General features: G+C 40.9%; 1 protein-coding gene across 1 annotated transcript in view; it reads left to right on the forward strand.

The window, feature by feature from the left end:
• The window catches only part of LOC124403692 (protein argonaute-3), a 35484-nt gene extending 14866 nt beyond the window's left edge, over positions 1-20618 (forward strand). Inside the window, exons 5-19 of the mRNA XM_046877402.1 lie at positions 2399-2535; positions 4458-4592; positions 4996-5083; positions 5296-5443; positions 5537-5656; positions 7180-7323; positions 8174-8308; positions 8420-8603; positions 9578-9737; positions 10153-10243; positions 10359-10553; positions 10730-10864; positions 11662-11763; positions 13132-13331; positions 13442-20618. Coding sequence (XP_046733358.1) covers positions 2399-2535; positions 4458-4592; positions 4996-5083; positions 5296-5443; positions 5537-5656; positions 7180-7323; positions 8174-8308; positions 8420-8603; positions 9578-9737; positions 10153-10243; positions 10359-10553; positions 10730-10864; positions 11662-11763; positions 13132-13331; positions 13442-13550 — 2083 coding nt within the window. The 3' untranslated portion in view covers positions 13551-20618. The remainder of the gene's footprint in view (positions 1-2398; positions 2536-4457; positions 4593-4995; positions 5084-5295; positions 5444-5536; positions 5657-7179; positions 7324-8173; positions 8309-8419; positions 8604-9577; positions 9738-10152; positions 10244-10358; positions 10554-10729; positions 10865-11661; positions 11764-13131; positions 13332-13441) is intronic.
• The last annotated feature ends 86 nt before the right edge of the window (positions 20619-20704 follow it).

A 20704-nucleotide genomic window follows, 5' to 3' on the forward strand; every position in this document is an offset into this window, starting at 1 on the left:
ACCGATGTGGAATGAAGATTCTCAAATACCAACATGACTATTAAGACATAGTTTGCCAGGGTCTATGTGGAAGAACTAGTGGTGAATGAGACAAGCAGAAAGCAGACATACACTATAAAATATTACTCCAGTAAAAATGCTCTCTTTAAACTTTCACTTAAAAAGAAGTACAAAAGTATTTGCATTCAAATGTACTTAAGTATCAAAATTACTATGATTTATTATGGCTATAATGTTCCTATTATCATTTTTGTCCCAAGACTCTTTGCTTAATCAACTCAGTTGCAGTTACTCAGCACACTGATCTATTAATAGAATGATATTAATGAGTCAAACACTGATATCTATTTAAATTATCTTGAGGGCAAACTATTATTTTCATCTACTTAAAAAGAAATTGTGCAATTAAGGTCACGGGTGTTGTCAGGAGTTTCTTCCAGCATTTATTCCTCTCAAAATGTTCTGCTTGCTGTTGAACTGTATGTCAGCGTAAGTAGATACCACCAAGCGTCAATCAAAACAAGTTGAAACAGAGCGCGCACTACTCTGATTGGTGGTTTGCTGCGTGTTTGACCAGTTAAATTTTTATCCAGTCATTCATAAAATACTGACTGATATCGCAAAATGTAGTGAAGTTAAAGTAAATGTCTTCTCAAATGGAAACACTTTTGTAAAATACAGATACGTGAAAAATCTACATAAGTACAGTAACGAATTACTCTAGCTCTCTGAACACATTCAGGATTAATTTAAATTGCCAACTTCATTTCAGACCTATTTGACCAATGGACTTGGAGCTCTATATTAATGCCCATGGTTTTGAAATGTTCACTGCCCTGGTGTCCAGTTACTTTTGGCTATCTAATGTAATGTAGCAGATAATCAAAATGCAAACTAGATAATAGCATGTATTAAAAATATATTTATACTGTATATCCAGGAAGCTTCAGTGTATCATAGCTGAATCATTTAACCAATAAAGAAATAGTGTACATAAATAGCATCGTTGGCACACACTATATGTCAAAGCAAAGCATCTTCCACATACATATATATATATATATTTATCTCCCAACCTCCTGCCGTTTTTACAGCAAAGTCACAGCAATTTGCTGCAAACGTAAAATGTAGGATCTGCTGACATTTCCAACAGGAGACTCCAGAGCTCAATTGCTTTTAATGGTCCAATGGGATGGTTAAAATATTTGCAGCGAAAAAGGGTGAAAGAGGGATAGGGCAAAGAGGAGTCTTGCAGTAAACATTTAGTGATCATCTTGTCTGTTTGGTTTTTATAACTTGCAATGAAGGTTTTCAATATCAGGGGAATGACTTGATAACTAAGCAGCGTAGGGTGTGATTTGCATGACCGAGGGCGGTAGGAGTGAAGAGCAGAAGAATAAATCCAAGTGAAACCAACGAATAGCAAGGAATGACTGCACACCGTACTGTACACACCTGTGCTCTTCATTCTGTTCATGACCTGCTCGATAATCACTTATTCGAATCGTGTTATTTATGTTCTCTGTCAAGGTTTAAGGCAGAGGCTATTTTAAACCGGGAGTGGATCCTCACTCTGTAGTGTCTGGGGACGGGGAATGCTCGGCACTCTGTTTGACCTCGGTTCATAAGTTGCTTGTGCTGTAATCGGAGCATCCAACAAGCAACCCTAGACAGGGGGAAAGCCGGGAAACGGAACGAAAAAATGCATATTGAGGTTATATTTTGTGCTATACAACATTTTCTGCATATATTTACCTATTATAATTTAAAGGTTTAGGAATAGCTTTGAATAGAGGTAGATTTTGCTGATACAGATAGCTAGGTTATATCGTACTTTCGGTCAACTGATTAATCAACTGATGTTTTTTTTTAAATGGATACTGGATAAAAAATATAAGAAAAAAGCAAACACACCATTTAAAAAAGTGCTGAACTTTATTAGAAAAATACCTGTATTGAATCATGTGCTAAAATAAATAAATAAGAATACATTAATTATGTTAATAAATGTTGGTTAAAATTAATGACAAGCATTTAAACTAAAACTAAAATTAACACTCCAAATAAATAGAAATAATTACATCCAAAATGAATAAAAAGCACTTAAAATAAACAGCGCGTAGTGTCAATGATTCGCCTCTAGAGGCCGCTTTTGTACTGTATTACGCAACCCGGAAAAACTATCTGTATGTATTTTTGCCGTTCCAGCAATCAACTATGCGTGCCGATTAATCCGCAAAACAATTAATCGGCCAACCTCTAATTTTAAAGACCTTTCTATTGCACGTTTACTGTTTTATTGATAATCTGGCTAAAAAAAAATTGTCAATCTGGTAGAGGTACATTTTAGCAAATGTTTAATGCTTGTTGCTCAATTCTTTTTGCAACTCTCCTGCAGATACACTCCAGTGGGCCGCTCGTTTTTCTCTGCTCCGGAGGGATACGACCATCCTCTGGGAGGAGGAAGAGAGGTCTGGTTCGGCTTCCATCAGTCCGTTCGTCCTGCTATGTGGAAGATGATGCTCAACATTGATGGTAAGGGTACTTTTCTTTCTGTAAACAGGCGTTGGAGAGCCAGAATTCAAATCTCTACCTTTTCAGACTTAACACCACATATAAAACTTCACCAGCATTGGTGTAAAAGTTAATCTGGCAGATTCACTTCTTTCACACCCACGTCCCATTGCAGCAGAACTGCAAGGCCAAGAAAGTCTGAGGATTAATTTTGTGACAAAAAGATACGATTCCTGCCCACAATATGACTAGTAAACAATAGTAATTTGGTTCTAATGAAAGACGCACACAGTATGAACAAAAGTTTGCGGACACCTGACTGTAAGATTCCTTTATACTTTTTAAATGTCCTATTCCACATTTAGTCCTCAATTGCAGTTATAATTCCCTCATAACCATTACTCTGTCTATATATCGTCGTGCACGTATGAAAGGAGTTTCAGCCACGCTTTCACTCCTTGCTTAGTGTCTCTCTTTGTCTGAAGGGTCGCCCCCACAAACACCCCCCCGCCAGCCGCCCCCACCACACACACAGCACTCTTTCACACTTCGAGACATTTTTCAGTTGACTAAGCCCACTCCTCCTGCTCCGCCCCCCTGCCATCACTGGGAAAAGCCCTCCTGTCTGAGAGCACCTCTCTCTTTACACTCTCTTTGTGTCGCTTATAATGGGGTGAATAGTTGCAGAAAAGGCGGGAAAGCGGGCGATTGTGGCTCGGCTCCGAGTTCACGCCACTCCCGGGTGCAAGTGCGTTACTAAGATTTATCGATTCCTTGCTGCTGTCATCTGATTGTTCACACTCCTCAGCAAGTGTGTAGGAAAACAGCTCAAAGTACAGAGCAGCTGATTGTCCTCGTTCTCTCAAGAGGAAAAGCCAGTGAGGCTCGAATTTCTTTCTGTTACAGATGCATTTTTTTTTTCTCCTGATTCTTTGGATATAATGAATACATTAAGGTTTTGAAGCTCTAATGGTTGAAATTTAAAAAGCATCCATCCCTCCGATACGTCTTTGATGAACTTATTCCAGAAACATTGCCTACATTTATAGTTGCAGCAAACGTCAGCATTGCGTCTCACCAGTGTTCAAACCGCGCCCTTTGAAATAAACACTCCCTAAATTACACTTTATAATTATTTATTTATAAATAGCTAATTTTTTTTTTTTTTTTTAAAGAAATGCAGGACTTATATGTTTCGCATTAATTATCATGGACGCCCATGCACATTGATCGGGATTTTAATAATGTGTCACGCATATGCCAGACCATGCATTTGGCTTTAATCATCGCATTACACTTCTGAGTAGCAGTGGAACGATAGTGTATTTTACCGATAGCTAGAATAGATCGTACTTGCCAATAACCGCTGAATATATTAATATAATAATATATTATAATGTGTATATATATTATAATGCTCGCCGTGCAGCACGCAGTCTCATGCCGTCAGTGATTCGCCTCTAGAGGTCGCTCTTGTAATGACACCTGACCTGAAAATTCGGGATGTCTTTTCAAGCAATCAACTATTAATGCCAATTAATAAGCAAAACCGATTATTTGGTCGACCTCTACTAACGAGTAATCAAAACGGCAAAAAATTCACCAATCTTGTTTTTTCTTCCTTTAATTAAAAAAAAACCCACCTCAACAATATACGACTCTGAAATTATTGACAGCTGCATATGTCTTTTATTATTAACTGATACTCCTAATTGTGGATTGTGATTTCGAACAAAGTTAAAAGAATTATTGACTAGGCTTTCGACTCTTGGGATTCCTACAGACCATGTTTTAAAACGGTGCTTATCCGGTTCAGTTCAGAATCTAAGAAGGCAAACATGTGGACTGGTTTTGACCTCATATTGTGTATAATTTAGGTAAACCTTTTCTTCGATTGACTAATAATTTCCTGTTTTTCCATTTATTTATTTATTTATTTTAAGTGTCCGCCACGGCCTTTTACAAAGCACAGCCAGTCATCCAGTTTATGTGTGAGGTCCTGGATATCCACAACATCGACGAGCAGCCTCGCCCCCTCACCGATTCTCACCGAGTCAAGTTCACCAAAGAAATCAAAGGCAAGTCTTTTACAGGGTGCATAAGAAGTGACTGAGGGCTTTTTTTTTGGGGAGAGGGAGAGAAAAAAACCAAAAGGAAAGGATGAGTACTCTAGTCTGGCTTGTTCTTGCCCTAACCCCTCCCAAACCTATGCGTCATCTGTTTCTTGTAGCCGATCTCTCTTTGATACGGCTTTCACTCAGCGGTGTGACTCACAATCACACCGTCACATTAATATGTATAATCTGGTGCAATGAGCATGAAATCTGGACCTTTGAAGCATGTGATGCTTGTAAAGTCTTCAGAAACCAGTGAATTCTTTTCCAAACTGTTTCAATATTTACACGCCCACGTATTCGCTACAGTATAATAATACGACAATGTGTTTCTGATACCTTTCCTACATCGTGTGGGTGTGTTTAGGTCTTAAAGTGGAGGTGACACACTGCGGAACCATGCGGAGGAAGTACCGAGTGTGTAACGTGACCCGCCGACCTGCCAGCCATCAAACGTGAGTCAGCCTCATTGTGGTCCAGAGCAGGGGCCCGAGCTGGGACAGTGCAAAGCCTGAGGGAACCTGACATGACTTCTGTTCACATGAAAACTTAATACTGAGATTTTAACAGGGATTTACAGCTTTTTAGACGATTTCTCACATGACCAATATCGCTCGAATGACATGACTAGATGTGATAGATCACTTCCCTTCGTTCTATCCTGCAGGTTCCCCTTGCAGTTAGAAAATGGCCAAACGGTGGAACGAACAGTCGCTCAGTATTTTAGAGAAAAGTACAACCTGCAGCTGAAGTACCCTCACCTGCCGTGTCTGCAGGTCGGCCAGGAGCAGAAACACACCTACCTGCCCCTGGAGGTGATCAGTTCTTCGTGAAATACTCTCATTGATGCTTTTACATCAAATTATACATTAAACTAATAAATGGTCTGGTACCGTTCTGTTGTTCAGGTGTGTAACATCGTAGCAGGGCAGCGATGCATCAAGAAACTGACTGATAATCAGACGTCCACTATGATCAAAGCCACGGCTCGCTCCGCACCCGATCGCCAGGAGGAGATCAGCAGATTGGTGAGCACCCCTGCTGTTTAGATGCAGCATGGTCCAGCAGGTCCACAATGGTGGAGTTACATTAGGTTTTTTTTTATTTTTTATAATGGTGATATCTTCAACTCTGGTATAAAAGCCTGTCTTGAGTCAAATTAATGGATTGAATGTAAAGCTATAACTTAAATTCAAGCTGACATTAAGGAATAATTGGCATAATTATGCATTATTGGGGGAAGTTGTAGGTCAGTGGTTAAGGCTTTGGGTTACTGATCAAAAGTCGGGAGTTCAAGCCCCAGTATGGCCAGACTGCCGTTCTGGGGCCCTCAAACCTTAATAAATAATGCAACGCTGGGTGATGTGAAGAAATAACGTCTCAAAACGTTTCGATACCACATTGCAATGTAGCATGTTAAGCATATATAAAACAGGAGGAGGCTTTTTGAAGTGAGTGATATTTTTCTTAGGCAGCCGGTGTGATTTCATGAAGGTAGAATTCTGAGTCAGAAGAGGTTTAGATAATAGCAAAAGTTTGGTTTGGTATTTTGAAATGTTCGTTAATAAGAGCAACACAAAGCTTCATTTTACCAGTTAATGCTAACGCCAGACTGAAGACACTCCAGTAATGGTTTTCTTTGTGTTCATATTTATTTGCTGCTCAACGCCAACCTGATTTGCATTTTCACCGACAAAACAAACAAAAAAAAGCTCACTGAGCCGAGAGCGGCAAAATGACTAACCCGGTTAACCACGGCTTCCAGTAATTCAGCTCAGCCAGAGCGTCGTGTCAGCTACCACCGACAGATCTTATCTCCTCTTCCTGTTCTGAAGTGTGCCATTACTTTTGTTCTACTTAATTTGCATTGCGTTCAATTGAAGAAAAAAAAAGTCAATATAATCTTTGCAGTGTAATCAGTGTATAACATTGCAGGAACTCGCACCAGCTATGCAATTCGAAGCCACGTTAGTGAGTCTTTTATATAAAAATGTATGTAAATGTATAAAATTTTATATTCTCATATGTAAATCTATGGCTTTTTGAGTTGATTACCTTGTCATGTGACTTGTGCAATACTAGAACACTATGCTGTAATATTTCATTGTTATTTTACTTGTTAGCCAGATTCAAACACCGAACATATTGAGGGTCGATCAAATGCATTTTGTTGAAATGAAAAAGATGCTTGTTTTTTTTTGTCAGTCGATTCCTTTAGTAGGTAACAGTGTGAAATGGGCCGTGGGCGTAATGAACCAGACATCGCCGGCGTACAAAATGTCCCCACTTTGTGGACGCGATTCTTAGAAGAATCCTTCGATGTTTGGTTTCAAACAAAATGTTCTATCAGGGGACAGAATGCTTTTCAGAAGAACGCTTTTTAAGTGTTTTGAGGTCTACGTTTGTTTTTGGTTTTTTTTTGCAGCTTCTTTTCTTCTCTTTCTTCGCTTCTTTTTTCTTTGCTTTATTTCTCTTCTGTTCAATTCATCATATCTTGTTCTCTTCATACTTATTCTTCCCTGTCTTTTTTTTTTTTTTTCCCCCCTTACAGGTACGCAGCGCCAACTACGAGGCCGACCCGTTCGTTCAGGAGTTCCAGTTCAAAGTTCGGGACGAGATGGCTCACGTGACAGGTCGGGTGTTGCCCGCGCCCATGCTGCAGTACGGGGGCAGGGTGAGCTCAGAGAACTTTCTGGTACCCTTCCTTTAAATCACGCTCATTTCTCTTTGTTCGTCTGCCTGTCTGGCCCTCCACTGGAGGAACTAACCCCGTTTCTAACCTCTGCTGGTGTGAACTACGTGTGTGTTGAACAATAACCATCTCACTGTGATAGGGTCGGACTAATTCCACTGACTGTTACCCAGCGGCCATTAGTCAGCAATTCACCATCATTTCTGTCATGAGTCAAGAATCAATTGTTTTTACTTTGATAGTGTAGGACGTTCAATGTCAAGACAATTTCTCTTGTATATGAGGGCAGATGACGATCCCCATTTGGAGTTAACCCGAAGCTAATTTCTATTTTTTATTATTTTAAAGTAGCTTTGGATTTTAACATCCGATACTTCCTGACATTTCACAGCACTCCAACACATTAAACGAATAGTAAAATGGAGAGTTTTGAATAATTGTCTGAACACAATGAAACTTAAGTCGGATTCAAATTATCTTATTATAATATTATTAATTTGAGTGTTATATAATTGCTAATTATTTAAAAAACGTAAAAAAAAAAAATCAAGTAGTTACAAATGCATGGCGGTGACTTTTTCATGTTTCTAGTTTCTTTTTGTTATTTATTTATATATAAAATATATTTATATTTTTGTATTTAATCTAATGTTAAATTTGTTAAAGCAATTTGAATTCTTCTTTGGAACAGTATAAAGTAGTATTTCTCCATACGTGTGTGTGTGTGTGTGTGTGTGTGTGTGTGTGTGTGTGTGTGTGTGTGTGTGTGTGTGTGTGTGTGTGTGTGTGTGTGTGTGTGTGTGTGTGCTTTTGAACCAGCATGCAGCAGATCAACCTTGTGCTTTTCTTGCAGAATCGGACCGTGGCCACGCCCAGTCATGGCGTGTGGGACATGCGAGGAAAACAATTTCACACCGGCGTAGAGATCAAGATGTGGGCCATCGCGTGCTTCGCCACGCAGAGGCAGTGCCGAGAGGAGATCCTTAAGTACGTCCTCCGTCTCCGCTCTAATCGAAGACGGTCTCAGTGCTGTCAGTAACACGGCGTCATGTTCTGAACGATCGGTTCTGTCTCGTACTCACTTTTTCTTGTCTTTTAGGGGTTTACAGATCAGCTGCGCAAGATCTCGAAGGACGCCGGGATGCCCATCCAGGGCCAGCCGTGTTTCTGTAAGTACGCACAAGGAGCCGACAGCGTGGAGCCCATGTTCAGGCACCTCAAGAACACCTACGCCGGCCTGCAGCTCATCATCGTCATCCTGCCCGGGAAAACACCTGTTTATGGTACACAAAATCACAACACTTTTCTGATAGCAGTCTGTCCATTAATGGTTTGAAGAAGTGTTTATATATATTTAATATATTATACACCAATCAGGCATAACATTATGACCACCTGCCTAATATTGTGTTGGTCCCCTTTTTTGCTGCCAAAACAGTCCGGACCCCTTTTGAGCATTACAACATGAACTTCTTCAGTAATATGAGCTACAGGAGCTCGTCTTTTGGATCGGACCACATGGGCCAGCTTTCGCTCCCTACGTAGCCTCATTCACTTATAAACCTGTCGCCGGTTCACCACTGTTCCTACCTTGGACCACTTTTGATATTCTGACCACTGCAGACTAAGAACATCCCACAAGAGCTGCAGTTTTGGAGATGTTTTGACTCAGTCGTCTAAACGTCACAATTTTTCTCACTCAAATCCTTACCCTTGCCCATTTTTCCTGCTTATAATATCAACTTTGATGACAAAATGTTCACTTGCTGCCTAATAAATATCTCACCCCCACTAACAGGTGCCATGATGAAGAGATAATCAGTGTTATTCACTTCAACGCTCATAATGTTATAATGTCATAATGTTATGCCTGATCGTTGTATATGTTTTATATATATAATATAACATAATACTGTATATAATTTTTACATTATCTCTGTAATGTTAAAAATTATCCCTACAAAACCCCTGTAGATTTGAACCTGTTCAATGAAAAATGTTCAGCACAACACATAACAGGAACTAAAACAGTGTTTTAAACTATGAACCATGAACTGAAATCATCCCTGATATTTTTTTATTTTTTTTTAATGAAAGACTTCAAAAATAATCTCTGGTTCCTTATAGAGAAATTTGTGTTATTGATATTTTATAAAACAAATAAAAGTCCTCCGAAAGTGACACTCCGTGTGTGTGTGTGTGTGTGTGTGTGTGTGTGTGTGTGTGTGTGTGTGTGTGTGTGTGTGTGTGTGTGTAGCGGAGGTAAAGCGTGTAGGAGACACTCTTTTAGGAATGGCCACTCAGTGCGTGCAGGTGAAGAACGTGGTCAAGACGTCACCGCAGACGCTCTCCAACCTCTGTCTAAAGATCAACGTCAAACTCGGCGGCATCAACAACATCCTGGTACCACATCAACGGTGAGAACTGATTTTAGAGAGAAAGAGAGAGACGTATGTGTGGGAGGGCAGAGGGAGAAGTGTACAGATGTGCAGAGAGAGACATGTAGAGAAAGCTAGACAGAGGGAGAGAAATGGAGCGAATAGAAGAGGCACATGCAAAAAAGGAGACAGTACTGAATGAGCTGTCTATAAGAGGATAAAGAGAGAATAAGAGACAGACAGATCATGAAACGCAGAAAGGAAGAGACGCCAGTGTAAGTGTGTGGGTGGAGGTGAGCGTGTGTGAACTGTGTGTTCAGGTACGAACAGGTAGTGCGTGATTTATCGGCATGTCCATAGTGTTCCTGCGGGGGAAGAGGACAGGATTCGTTGTTCACTTCGGTTTTAAGTTCTCACAAAAATACCATGGCAAATGTGTGCGTTTGTTCTTCAGGCCGTCAGTGTTCCAGCAGCCCGTGATCTTCCTTGGTGCAGATGTCACACACCCTCCTGCTGGAGACGGGAAAAAGCCATCCATCGCTGCCGTGAGTGGTTCCGTCGTCTTTTCACTGCGTGCTTCATCATCTTTTTTTTCTATCTTTACTTTCCAGTAATTCCTGTGTCTTCATGTCTTTTATCTCTCCGTCTCCTTCTCCGTAGGTGGTAGGCAGTATGGACGCCCATCCCAGTCGGTACTGCGCCACTGTGCGGGTACAGAGGCCACGGCAGGAAGTAATCCAGGACTTGGCCTCCATGGTACGTGAGCTCCTTATCCAGTTCTACAAGTCCACCAGATACAAACCAACTCGAATCATCTTCTACAGGGACGGTGTGTCTGAGGGCCAGTTCAGGCAGGTCAGTGATCAATTTTTCAACAACTGCATTTTCTTATATCCATGAGGCATCTTTTAACAGCATTCCCAATTAAACCAGCAATGTGGCACAACGCAAAACTGTCCAGCTTTGCCCAGTATGACAAGATAAAGAGAAAACTGTGTGACAAACAATTGCGTGTGTATGCATGGCTTCAGGTGCTGTATTATGAACTGCTGGCTATCAGGGAGGCCTGCATTAGCCTGGAGAAGGAGTATCAGCCGGGCATCACCTACATCGTGGTGCAGAAACGCCACCACACCCGCCTGTTCTGCGCCGACCGCAACGAGAGGGTGAGCTTGCACACAGACGCTCGGATTTGACCTATCACCTATCATCATGGTTTCTGTCACATCACACATTATTTCGAGTTGCAAGGACATGATAAAAATAATTATTAATATAGACGTCAGATAAAAAGTGTGTTGACCTTCAGGCCTATAAAATTTGACCTGTAGTCATTGATGCCAGGCTGCAATATTGAGAAGCTCCCGCTACAAGACACACGTTATACATATTATTCATCAGATCATCTCCACACCAGGTGCACATGGATTTGTAGATGTTTAGATGGGCATCATTTCACTCATTCCTACTGTCTCTCTATCAGCCGCATGCTTAATTACACTCATTGACACGTTTGTTTACAGCCTGTAATTATAAAAAATAAAATTTAAGACACACCAAAGAGACTCGAGCAATGGCTTTATTTTGACAGAGTGTATTAGAGCCACTAGAAAGGCTGAAACCTCTGATAGAGAGCGAGTTCTTTCAAATTGCTAAATCGACCGGTTGATGAAGCTTAACACTGATAATACAAAAGAGAATGGAGCTCTAAGGTGGGATTTAGGATATTTACATTCCCTGTTCACTCTTTTCAAAAGAAATCAAGCTGTAATTGGGGAAAAAATAAAATAAAAAGATGATAATAGTCCAGGTTTTTATTCGGTAACCTCTGTACATAAAACTGCAACTGTTTGTGTCACGGATTCCATCTGGAAATTGATAATTAATGAGTAAAAAAAAAAAAATGTTATGGCAATTATTTTTTTTTGTTTTTAATACATGGCAATACGAATGTTGTTCGCAGGTGGGACGCAGCGGGAACATTCCTGCTGGTACGACTGTCGACACGGACATTACACACCCTTACGAGTTCGACTTTTACCTCTGCAGCCATGCTGGAATACAGGTACACACAAGTCCTTCAACTAGACGTCGGTGCGGAGGGGATCGCTTTAGAGGCTGAACGGAATCGCCTTTAAGCGCTCCCTTCTGTCACGCTTTGTTTTGAGCGAGTGAATCAGTATGCCGTTTGCTCCACTAATTATAACCAGCTGTCACTGCTTAACTAGTTGCAAAAGTCTCTACCAGTTCAGAAAGGTTGTTTGTTCAAAACAAGCCTGAAAAATAAAGCAAAAGAAACTTTCTGTAATTTTTTTTTTTTGTGGTGTCCTGTAGATTATTTTCTGGCTCGCCGATCCAGACTTGAAATAAACCTTCACGTTTAACGTTGCTTGTTGTTAACAATCACCTGCTGCAGTGCATTGTGGGTGTGAAAAGGGTAATTTTAGTACGCTCCCAACAATAGAGCTTTCTGAGAGTGTTATATACTTGCATTGTACTTTGACAGGTCACCTGAATTGAATAGGTTTAATCAAATTCTCACTAAAGAAGTCAGCCTATAATGTCATGTTTAACATGTGCTCTCTCTGTGGAAAGTTCAGGAATAATACAACTCTTTGGTTGCTTTAGATAGCCCCGGTGGTTCTCAGGCAACAAAAAAGACGAAAACTACACAATAGTAAAGTTAAATGGATTTTGTTGTGTGTTTTGCCTGGTAAGAATAAATTGCCCTGAAGCCTTAGAGATTTTAAAACCAGATAAACAAGGTAACAAAGCAGAGTGATGTTTGCAAAACTGGATTCTGGAGTGCAGTTTGTGCTCACATACACCGACCAGGCATAACTTCTTGACGTTATTAGCGGTTAAGTGAAGAACACTGATTATCTCTTCATCATTACTCCTGTTAGTTGGTGGAATATATTAGAAAGCAAGTGAACATTTTGTTCTTTAATGTTGACGTGTTAGAAGCAGGAAAAATGGGCGAGCATAAATTGTGACGTCTAGACGTCTGGGTCAGAGCATCTCCAAAACTGCAGCTCTTGTGGGCTGTTCCTGGTCTGCAGTGGCCAGTATTTATCAAAAGTGGTCCAAGGAAGGAACAGTGGTAAACAGCTCAAATTGCTGAAGAATTTAATGCAATTAATGCTCGATAAGTCAGGACTAAATTATCAGCAAAAAGGGGGACCAACACAATATTAGGCAGGTGGTCAAAATGTTATGCCTGATCTGTGTATATTGGTCCTGAAGCTGTTCACCAGATTCTATACATGTCAAGCTTTATATAGTTCTTAGCACACACTGTAATCCCTACACATCATTTGATGTCAAATACATCAGAATTATTTTCCCCTTGTTGACAGGCATAATTCTATCTCTTATACTGAATCAAGTATATTGATCAATTAATATAATCTATTCACATTTTCTCCACCAGGGCACAAGTCGTCCGTCTCACTACCACGTGCTGTGGGACGACAACTGCTTCACAGCCGACGAGTTCCAGCTGCTCACTTACCAGCTGTGCCACACGTATGTGCGCTGCACACGCTCCGTCTCGATCCCCGCACCTGCCTACTACGCCCACCTGGTGGCCTTCCGTGCCCGCTACCACCTAGTGGACAAAGAGCACGATAGGTGAGGGGCATTTGCTACCTAACGTTCTGACTTCGTTTGGAGAATTTTATATATTAACAAAAAACTAATCTGACTGTCTGTCTCTTTCTTTCTACCCTTTTTTTTTCCAGTGCCGAGGGAAGCCACGTCTCTGGTCAAAGTAACGGCCGAGACCCCCAGGCTCTGGCCAAAGCTGTGCAGATTCACCACGACACCCTGAGGACCATGTACTTCGCCTGAGAGCCCTGATTCATCCCACTCGCTCGCCCACACACCTCCTCCTAATTGCGGACCTGACACTGTGCGGCAGAAGCGGGGTGGGGGTTTGGGGGTTTGGTGGGGTGTAGTTCGGAGGGTCTCGTCAAATCCCAAATCAGGCCTGATAGCTCACACCTGCTTTATATCCCACACCCAAAACTCAGCACTGTTATGCAATATTAAACCAGCCAACCACGTTATTTTATTTATTTATTTCGGAGGAAGGTGACCCCTGCACCAAACAAAAGAAGGGAGTTCCCCCAACTCCACCCCTCGTCTGTCTGCTTAATTTGTTTACCTCATGGTTGTAACAGCAGCACTTTGACCGCCCAGTTTTTGCCGAACGACATCCAAGAAAAGGCGACAGGAGTCAGGAAAGGGACGGGGTGGTTCGTCTTCTGCTCGACTGACGAGCATCAGTCGTTTTGAATTATACTTTAGGAATATATATAATGTTCACACAATTTATAATTATAAGTGCCACCCATTAGGGCCAGATATTATTACAAAGTTTTGTTTTTTTCTTGTTCCTTAGAGGTTTTTTTTTTTTTTTTCTTTCTTTCTCGTTTCCCGAGTGCCGAGTCAGTCTTTTTGCGGTGATCCGGATCACTGAGCTTTCACATTTACTACAATGCAAAGTGATCTTTTTTTTTTTTTTTTTTTTTTTTTTTAAATGTTTGTGTATTAAATTGTAGTTTTGTCTTGTTTGGTTTTATTTTTAATTGCTCCCTGTATTTATTTGCAGTCTTAGATGAATTTAGAATTTTTTTTTCCCCCCTGTGTTCTGTTTTTTTTTTTTTTTTTTTTTTGTTTCTTTTTTTGTTTTAAAAACCAAGTAGAGGCCATGTTATAGGACAGATTGTGATATTCTGGTTTTAGTGCAATAATTGATCAGCGCCTATGTAGAGTACAGCTTTCAGGATCATGTGAGAATGGAATTGGGGATGAGAATGTGAGGAAAATGAATAGGGGATGGAGGGTTGGAGAATATTAGGTGGAAAACTTGTACGTCCGGCACTTTTACAGATGTAATGCGCATAGTTAAAAAAAAAAAAGAAAAAAAAAAGATCTCTCTAATGAGGGTTCAAATCAAGTGCCTGGTTTTAGAAAAGGAATATTTTCTAGAAGGGTTTTTTTTTCTTCTTCTTTTAAATAAGGATTTTAAGAAAACGGTTAATGCAGTGCATTACGATGCCCAAGCACGCAATTTAGCTGGAGTTGTGCGTTCTAATAAGGTTCAGAGGCCACAACTTTATTCAATTGCAGAAAGCCATGCTCTGTTCTTAAACTTCGGTTTTGTGATGGAACAACGTTAAGACTTTCTTTCACTGATCAGTATTGCGTGGCCTTTAGGTCGTCTTTGGATTCAGCACGAGTCCTTTATGGGCTTGTAGCCCTCCCAGCTTTTTAATCCTGCTCAGCAGAAACGTTGTATACCATCGCCTGCCACTTCTGATCAGGATCTAGCTGCTATTGTTCAGGTTCCTTTGACGAGACTGACGGCGTGCTTCGGGGTTCCTTCGAGGACTAGAGAGAGAGAGCAAGGTGATTACTCTTTTCGCCAGTAGAGGGCAGTATGGAGTTGTACTCGCAGGCTCTCTCACCCCTTCTGAAGCACGAGCCGTTTTGTAGGCAGAGGGGACAGTAACCTGCACTAATTAAAGCTAAATAAAGCTTGGTGCTATTCAGTGCGTCATTTATGGCGCACGCTACAGAGATTTTGATGTGAGGGTGGGAACATAGATTGTGCAAATGGTGCTGGCTACATATCTCTTTCTGTTAGAGCAGACTTATGTTTGGATTGTGTTCGATTAGGCGTGCTGAAGAGGACAAACGTGGTACCTATGATGCGTTAACCTCAAACCAGTTCACGTCAAGGTTAAACGGTTCCCATAATGGCGTTTATCGATTTTTATTACTGGAAAAATTTGACTTTCTTTCCAATCCTGAGGTGACGTATTTATAACTTTTTTTTTTTTTGTTTGTTTGTTTTTAAATTATTTCCTCGACAAAAAAAAAATTGAATTGTACTGACTTTCTGATGTTCCTAAATACTATAGACGAGTGGTAACATTGCAAGATTGTTATGTAGAAACTAAGAATGTGATTTCAAGGCTGTCCTTTGTGTCTGAAGCATCTTCAAGCAGAGATGATAGTGCATGTGCTAAAGTTAAGCATCCCAGTGAGCTTGAATGCATCACCATCTAATCAGGTGATCCAGTGTAGTGTCTAAAGATTTTTTTGTACCAATCCCTTCTCTCATTTTCAAAACAACACTGATTCTTCTAGTCCCGGTTGTACCAATAGTGAATAATGGAACCTGCTCAATGTAAGCTTCGTTGCAGGTCATTAGAAATCATCACAAGCATGTCGGTGTGCTTTAGGGCAATTTCATGTCCAATGTCCGCGTATAAGATCTGTGTTCAATTTCAGCACCACACATTCACAGCATAAAAGACATGACCGAATCTGATAATCCCATCCAGTGCTTAAATCGTATCCCTTAAAATAACGGAACCACTATCGGAGATCTTCGGTTTTGTCCCAACGTGTCGAGTATTTCCAAATTGGTATTTGAGGAACGTTCTGGTAGCAGATGTTCGGAACAAAGCTGTGTAGCATGACGGACCGGACGGTGCTCGGTGTGTAGCAGTTGTATTCTGGTTTTCCTTCGGCGTGCTGGCTGACAGGTTTATATATTTTTTTTGCTATCCTTTTGTGAGGACCGAAGTCGACTCGAACCGCATGCTCCGAACCCTTTTGCCCACTTTTCCAGTGTTTCGGTGTAAAAACGTGCGGAGCCAAAAGCGGTTAAAGTCCTTTAGAAAGTGCCTTTCCTCATGACGGTGCTGAAGAATCCGAATTTAAGAGACAGATCAAATCGTTTTCGTTATCATAACTTGCACACATGCAGACTCATGCACAAGCTTTCATTTACACATTTTGATCTGAATAATGAGGCACGGTGAAGTCTCTGTGTATTTTCTGTTGTAACGATGATATATGCCGAGTATATATATAAAATATAAATATATATATATGTTATTGAGCTCTGGGTTTTGTGTCAGGACCAGCGGGGAAAGTGCTGAGGAGGGGGAGTCGGTACATAGTCTGACACGAAGAAAAAGGTCCAGCACAGCACTTTAAATGCTGCCAACTAAACAAGAACTAAAGACGTGCTTGCTTCCTGATTGTTTTTTTTTTTTTCCTGATTATATGCCGGACAAAATAATCGTCATTATCCGGGCATCCGGTGTAGGAGGAGGTTGCGTTGATGTGGTGGCTGTAACGGGCAATGTTTGCACATCAAAGGTAGTGCAGTCTCACTATTCATTATACTGTATGCCTGCCAATTAGCCCTGCCCACCAGGTGGCGCAAGAGTGCACCGCAGCAGCATGTATAGTTTAAGTAATCTCCCCCCCACACCACCACCACCCTATAAAAACAAAACAATTAATTACAATACTATAAGTCGTGATTTTATTGGAACAGCTACTTAATTTAATATGGCTGATTGACAGTCCAGATGTTCATGCTTGGCCCCTCCCCTCTGGTTTTAAGGTCGTTTCAGGTGGTTCGGTCAGCAATCGTGCAATGCCCTACAGAATGAACCTTCTAATATCATTCGAGTCTTATTTTATTACCTTCGCTTTTGACCTCGAGTATTAGGGTCAAGACCCAATCAGTCACTTGACATGGGTGGGTGTCGGTCCGGTAGGAAAATACCTCTTACATCTTAAGAGATCTCGGAAAAAAATAACACTGCACCTCACTGACCTTGGTATGCTGCAAATGCTAACTAAACGAGTTCAACTGCAAACATTGCTTTGATTACAGTATCAGTGCTAGACTTAATGCCTGACATTTATTATTCTTAACTATTTGAGTAGTTATAATTGTAAGAAGTGTTCTTTTTGTGTGTGTGTGTGTATGTGTGAGTGTCTCTTTAACACTTCTTTCTGTTTATTGAGCCAACTTTTCATTTTTTTGTCTTATTTAATTTTTTTTTTCTCATAATATATTCGAAATATATATGCGAAATATTTTATGGTGTATTTATTAAAAGCTTGTTAAGTGCGGCTGGAGTGTCCGCATAGTAAGCAGCATTAAAAGGGGGGAGGGTCCGGGCAGAAAAGAGTTCCACATCCCACACAAATACACTTAGACGAGAGCTCTTCAGATCCTACGCTGAAGAGCCGATTTCTTTTGAAAACCAGTCTCCCAGAATTCGTCTGGTTCCCCGGGGTGGTATCCGGTGCTCAGTTTTACATCCTGGAGAGTAGAAAGAACATTCATATCATTATACATGATCACACTGACAGTATTATTATCATGGGCAGGTATAAAACAATACTCCTGTGTTATATGTTTCTACTTTCTTTTTATTGGACTTCCTTAGTTTGACCTGCATATGGAAAAGGCAATCTTACGATTTTGTTTTGAACAAAATAAGCACTTTTAGTTACAATAATACAGTTCACAAACATAGAATCAGTGAGAGAAGTTATCAGGACTGGATTTTGGACAGATATTTAAACACTGAAGGTGATAATGGACAGGAAGTTGTTCTTAGGGTACTGTTGATTTAGCAAGTTGAAATATAGTGGAATTATTATATTACCGTCAGAGAGCTGATACTCAAAATTTCTATCATACTATATGGACACCTACACTATATTGCCAAAAGTGTGTGGACACCTGGTCATGTGTGTGTTATGAAGTTTTTCTTTTTCACATTTAGTCCCCAATTTGCTCTTATAATTCCCTCCACTCTTCTGGGAAGATGTTCCACTTGATTTTACTTCCACTTGATATCAGCCATGAGGGTGTTAGTAAAGTCAGCTACTGATGAAGGTGAGGAGACCTGGGGTGCAGTCAGCGTTCAAATTCATCCCAAAGGTGTTGGGATGAGATCAGAGCTCTATAGCAGGCCAGATCCTCTCCAAACCATGTAAACCATATCTTCATGGTGCTCACTTTGTACACAGGGGCATTGCCATGCTGGAACAGGTTCAAGTTTCCAAGTTCAATCGAATACCTAATTTTATTATATCGCACCCAAAGACCTATAGATTTGCGTACCCCCAGCTTTGTGGTAACAGTTTGGAGAAGAACCACATATGACAGGAAAGTTCAGGTGTTCCAATACATTTGTCCATACAGTGTATGAACATCCCATTCATATTTAGTCCCTGTTTGCTTTTAGCCACTATTCTGGGAAGATGTTTCATTAGATTTTGGAGATCCTCCACTGAGAAAGTGTTTGTCAAGTACTGATGTTGGAGAGGTGAGAAGGCCTGGAGTGCAATCAGTTCATCCCAAACATGTATGATAGGGTTGAGGTCAGAGCTCTATAGAGGTGGATCTTCCACTCAAACCCATGTAAAGCATATCTTCATGGAGCTGGTTTTGTGCACAGGTGTTGTCATGCTGGAACAGTTTTGAGTCTTCTAGTTCAAGTGAAAGGAAAATTGAATTCTACAGCATACATAGACATTGTGCGTCCCCAACTTTGTTAGAAGAGCCACATGGTTGGAAACGTCAGGTGTCCAGATACTTTAGTCTAAATAGGGTATATAATAATAATAATTCAATAAAGCATCGACCGTTGTTAAAGATCAAGTATTTAACCAAGTTACACCAAGTTGTTCCTCAGGCAGAGCATCTACTCCGTCTGCCATGTTTCTCCTTAGTGGAATTTTCACCTAGTGAACAGAATCGTGGGATTGCCTTCTTGTTTGAAATGTACTTACTCAATAAGATGGACCGGTTAAAGAGTCTCATCCTGATTAAAAAGTGACAAATAATTGGTTATTAGTACATGCATTTTAGGTGTTAATGACTAAACTGACACTAAGGAAAGGGATCTGCTCCAGCCCAGACTCCAACCCTTTCTAATGCTGCTTATTTTCTGTTTTAGGGAACAGAGAACCACACTGATAATACAATAAAGCAAAGCTGACGTGTTTCAAACCCAGAGCTGCTAAACTCCAGCCATAAAGGTTCCCCTGCTTTTGGGAAGGGGAGGGTGGGGAGTTCGTAGTCGTGTGCTCGAGTCGAGTCGTGTCGTAGAGTCTTTTGTGCCAGAGCCATTTAAGGAGCGAGCAGGAAGTAAAAACGAGTCCCATTCCACTCGGGTGACATGAGCCTCAGCCTTAACTGTTGTCGAATATTTGTTTTCCCTTTTTTTTTTCTTTTCCCCTTTATTTTGGGGGGGGGTTCTGTTTATTAAAATGCCTTAGTTTGTATAGAGAAGTATGCTAACTTGCAGTCGCGTCTTATAAACCACTAACTGTGCAACTCCCCACGTGTGAAAATGTACAACTCGTCCAGCGTCCGGCTCCTCCAGTCCAGCACGATAAAGACAGTCCCGATCTGACGGCTCGCAGCTCGATACCACCGTCTCGTCATCAGTCCCAGGTCTCGTCTTCGGCCATTCGTTCGTTTTTTACACAAGGGGGACAGAGACATGCAGCCCCGGTGGAGTTCCTGCATGAAGAGTAACGCACATGCACAACTGTTCCTGAATTTGTGGATTGTTTACAAACAGTCGTTTACTAATAAACGTCTCCAGCATTCCTAACGATGACTACGGGCGCTGTCTGGCGTCTCGAGTTAGCAGATCGGCAAAAAAAAAAATAAAGTACCTTTAATCGACTCAAAATGCTCCGTCTTTCGTGTCTGTCCACGGCACGGGACGCTGAACTCCACGATACCTTCAAAGCATAACGTTTATCCCTAGAGGAACCAAAGTATGCACTCTTTCAGCTAAGTGTCCTTCAGGACTGTCCTTCAGCTCGGGGGTCTCAAGGACGTTCTTCATGAATGTTTCAAGTCCGGGAGCTCCATGAATCTGTCCTCCCCCCTCCCTTCTTTGTCTCTCTCTCAATCTCTGTGTTGCTACACCAAGGGGTCTTTTTATTTTACTTTTAAAAGTATTTCTTATGTATGTTTTGTAACTTTCTCTGATGGCCTTTTAGTGTTGCTTTGCCTTAGATTGAAGTGTATCTTTCACTACTAATTGCAATAAAAAGAAGCTTTGCTTTTAAGACGTGTATGTAGCCGGTGTGTTCTGTGTCTATTTATGACCTATCGGTAAATAAAATTATATATCAGGAGCCTGTAAATTTGATCA

This window comes from Silurus meridionalis, chromosome 21 (assembly GCF_014805685.1).
Source record: "Silurus meridionalis isolate SWU-2019-XX chromosome 21, ASM1480568v1, whole genome shotgun sequence".
Classification (NCBI taxonomy): Eukaryota; Metazoa; Chordata; class Actinopteri; order Siluriformes; family Siluridae; genus Silurus; species Silurus meridionalis.